The sequence below is a fragment of the Gracilinanus agilis genome, unplaced genomic scaffold (assembly GCF_016433145.1).
Source record: "Gracilinanus agilis isolate LMUSP501 unplaced genomic scaffold, AgileGrace unplaced_scaffold33006, whole genome shotgun sequence".
Classification (NCBI taxonomy): domain Eukaryota; kingdom Metazoa; phylum Chordata; class Mammalia; order Didelphimorphia; family Didelphidae; genus Gracilinanus; species Gracilinanus agilis.
Window position 1 is genome coordinate 1 of NW_025365809.1, and position 4,191 is coordinate 4,191.

Below are 4,191 nucleotides of genomic sequence, written 5' to 3' on the forward strand. Positions count from 1 at the left end.
GAAAGAAGAAAGAAAGGAAGGAAGAGAGAAAGAAAAAAGAAAGAAGGAAGGAAAAAAGAAAAAAGAAGCTAGAAGAGAGGGGGTTTTGTACCATAAACCCCTCTGGCAGTTGGGAAAAACCTATAGACTTGGGCTCAGATTGATGGGTTTTTTTTTTAAACCCTTGTACTTCGGTGTATTGTCTCATAGGTGGAAGAGTGGTAAGGGTGGGCAATGGGGGTCAAGTGACTTGCCCAGGGTCACACAGCTGGGAAGCAGATTGATGTTTTTTAAATGTATGAAGTAAAATATACAGGGTTATGGAGAAAAACAATTGTTATTGAAGTATTTACCAAAATTTTTTTTAAGAATTCACAGAACCCACATTAAGAACCCCTAGATGAGAAGAAAGTCTGGGAGCCCTCAGGTTTTAACCCTGGTTCTGGCTCTCTGTCCTGAGGGCTGGTCCCACGGAATGGTAGGCAGCAGGAAAAAGAACCCACAATCAGAGAACCAATATTCAAATCCTGCCTCTGATCCTTCCTGCCTGAGTAACCTTAGCCAAGGCACTCAAGTCTCCTTGGGCCTCAGTTTCCTCACCTGTAAAATGAGGGGGCTAGAGTAGACAACTGATATTTTGAATAGATGATCCTATCTAATTTGCTCTTGGGAACAGTGTTGTCTGTGTATGTGTCTGATCGATGCCCCCCAAAGAAGGTTCAAGCATTTATTTATAGAAAGAGCCTCAGGCTTGTGGACAGGAAACCTGGATTCAGAATCTATCATTTGCCCTTTTTTATCATAGGTGTATTATGTATTATTACTAATATTAGGGTCTGGAACAGTGAAGGGAACTCCCAGTAAAGAAATTCTCCATCACGTTATCTCTAACTTATATTCTAAAAGAGACACTTACATATACTAGGGGGTTAACCTACGGCCAGAACCAGAGTCCAAACATGCGAGCTCCCAGACTTTCTTCTAGTCTAGGGCTTCTCCTAATTGCATGGCTGTCCATCCACCCACCACATCCTGCTCACTTTTATTCTATCACCATTTTTTCTACAAGCAATATTTGTTCAGGTTTCTAGAACGCCCTTAAGATCTCACAGGTTGTAGGTGATACGGCCATTAGCGAAGAAGCAGAGATAACGGGCCGTGGCAGATCCCAGAGGAAACGTTTGGTACCGAGATTATCGGCAGCCCTGGCGAGCCTGGAGGAGACGTGCCCGACTGTGCCAGGCAGAAATCCCAATCCCTCGCCCCTTATCGGACAGGAAGCCCTAGGAGGGTTTTCTCCCCCAGGCCCTAATAAAGGGAGCTTTGCACACAGTGGGAATGCAGTAAATGCTGGTGTGTTGATTATTCTATTAATGAAAGCTCATGACCAAGTCTGTCGCCTCCCTGGACCCACTTTCCCAGCCATATGGGGAGGGTAGAGCCAGATGCTGGGGATGTACCCAGAGAATAATACAGACCATGGAGTCAGAGAACCTGCTTTCCAATGCTGCCTTTGATGTTTACCGGTTATATGATCTTGGGCCAGTCATTTAACCTCCATAGTCCTTAGTTTCTTTATCTGTGAAATAAGAGGGTTGCACCATGTGGCCTCTTAAGCTCCTTCCAGATTTAAAGCAATGATCTTGGAGCAACTAGGTAGCATTGTGGATAGAGTTGGGAAGTCCTGGCTTCAAATCTGGCCTCAGACGCCTGTTAGCTGTGTGATCCTGGACAAGTCACTTTTGCCCAGCCCTTGCTACTCCTCTGTCTTAGAGCTGCTACTAGGACAGAAGATAAGGGTTTTAAATAAATCAATCTATGATCTAATGAGGTGTAGGGTGACAATACCTCAAATTTCCATCTTAGGAAAGACCTGAGGAGCCTCACTTCAAATTCTCTGGGAGTCACTTGAGTAGAAGATAATTTTCTTAAAAAGAAACTCTATTTTTTTTCTTCATATCCCCAGTGCCTAGCATAGTGACTGGCAAACAGTAGGTGTTTAATAATGTGCACCAGATTGTTAAGTTGAATCAGTCCTATTCCCCAGAGGAGAAGAAGTTTCCTGCCTTGATGTCCTCCTCAGTTTGGAAACCCAGAGAGGTAGAAGGGACAAGGAGAGATGATCTCACAGCGAGGACTCTGGGAGAGGGTTTGGGAGTCTTCATGTCCTCTTCTCCTCCTTCTGCTCCTCAGCTAACAAGAGAGTTCTTCACCAAGGAGCTGACGAAGCATTATCAGGGCAGCAACGAGACAGACGTCTTCTCCACGACCTGGAACTCAGTCATGATCACGGTGAGTCTCCTAGAAATGTATGGCTGCATCTGAGGTTGTGTGGAGCAGTGGTTTGCTTTCCTGGATTTCTCTGGTGTCTGCTACTCTTTAAAAAACAAACAAACCCTCCTCTCCTGTCTTAGTATCAACTCTAAGACCAAAGAGAAATGGGGGGACTTGCCCAGAGTTCTCCTAACTACACACCTGGCACTCTATCCACGGTGCCACGTAGCTGTCTCTGTCTGCTCCTCTTAAGAAGGCTTTTTAGATTGTCCCCTGATTCCCCTCTGTTTAGGGGAGCAACCCTGATCCCTCTATCCCAGGGGTTCCCAAACTTTTTTGGCCTACTGCCCCCTTTCCAGAAAAAATATTACTTAGCCACTTGGAAATTAATTTTTTTTTATTTTAATAGCAATTAATAGGAAGGATAAGTGCACCTGTGGCCATTACCGCTCCTTTGGATTGCTGCAGCACCCACCAGGGGGCAGTGGTACCCACTTTGGGAATCACTGCTCTATCTTCACCAAACAGGAAGCCCTGGTAGGGTTTTCTCCCCCAGGCCCTAGTATAGAACTGTACAGTGCTGGTCAGTTGGTTAATTTATTGATGAAGCAAGTCTATCCCTCCCTGTATGAATTTTCCCAACCATTTAGAGAGGGTAGAATGGTGTCAAACTCAAATCGAAATAGCTCCCTGGATGCTGCATGTTGACTTAGAAAACCACAAATTAACATTATCTATATTGTCTAATAATTTATTTTGTTAAACATTTCCCAATTTCATTTTAATCCGACCAGCCCCTACTGCGGAATTTGCTGTGAGTTTGAAACATCCGCTCTCAACCTTGGATTCTCCTTTCTCATTTTTTCCTCCCAAGCTCTGATTTCTTTGTCCCTTGTTTTAACTCTTTCTTCATTTCTTTTACTTGGTCTTCGTGGTCAATTTTCCCCCTTTTTTCTTGATTCTACTTGTAATTAGTGTAGAATTATTTTCCTGTCTTGGAGTTTTCTCCCGGGCTCTTCTAGACCTTCACCCAATAAACTCTGTCTCCTTGCTCTGTGTGTGTGTTTAGTTTGGTTGCTGTGGAGTCAATGGACCCGAAGACTTTAAGGTCGCTTCGGTTTACCGCTTCCTGAATTTCAATGGGGATGAAGTCCCTGAAGCCTGCTGCCGGAGGGAGCCCCAGAGTCGGGATGGCATGCTTGTCAACAGGGATGAATGCCTCTTGGGAAGAGAGCGCTCCTTGAACAAACAGGTACCACCATCGCGTCCTCACGCCTGGGAAGAACGCCAGAGGTGGGGGACCTCGGAGGGTGGGTGAGCATGACAGAGATGACATTCTGCAAATGACGGAGAACGACCAGGTGGAACTGTGGGGCCAAATGTACGAGCTGTTGATTCAGACATCCAGGGCGCCGGGAAGGTGATGAGTTGCTGAAATGGCTTCGGTGTCTGACGGGCTGGGAGGAGGGAGGCAGGAGAGACCCTGGGAAGGGTAGATTCAGAGGGTCTCACTTCCACGCTGGACACGCTGGTGAAACCTCTAGTCAGTAGTAAAATCCACGACCCAGACCAAAGTGAAGGGAAGACACTTTCCCTAAGGGATTGGACCCAGCGTCCCAGAATTTCAGAGGTGCCTGAGACCTCCATCTCCGGGGGCCTTCTAGTCCAACCCAGACCCCAAAAAGAGGGCCCTTAACTCCAGATAGTCACCCAGAATGCTCCCCACAGGCCAACATTCCTGCACTGAAAAAATAGACTTCCATTTTTTTTAACCTTTACTTTTTTTTTAAGTTTAATTAATTAATTAATTAATTATGGATATTTTTCCGTGGTTCCATGATTCATGTTCTTTCCCTCCCCTCCTCCCACCCCCCTCTGGTAGCCAATGAGCAATTCCACTGGGTTTAACATGTGTCATTGATCAAGATCTCTTTCCAT

At 45.6% G+C, this 4,191-nt stretch overlaps 1 protein-coding gene across 1 annotated transcript; it reads left to right on the forward strand.

The window, feature by feature from the left end:
- Positions 1-2,021: 2,021 nt before the first annotated feature.
- On the forward strand, positions 2,022-3,505 carry LOC123254802 (tetraspanin-18-like; the record flags this gene model as incomplete). Its single annotated transcript, XM_044683726.1, has 2 exons — positions 2,022-2,271; positions 3,323-3,505. Coding segments are annotated over exons 1-2 (405 nt in total), but the record flags the coding sequence as incomplete, so codon positions are not given.
- Positions 3,506-4,191: the final 686 nt, after the last annotated feature.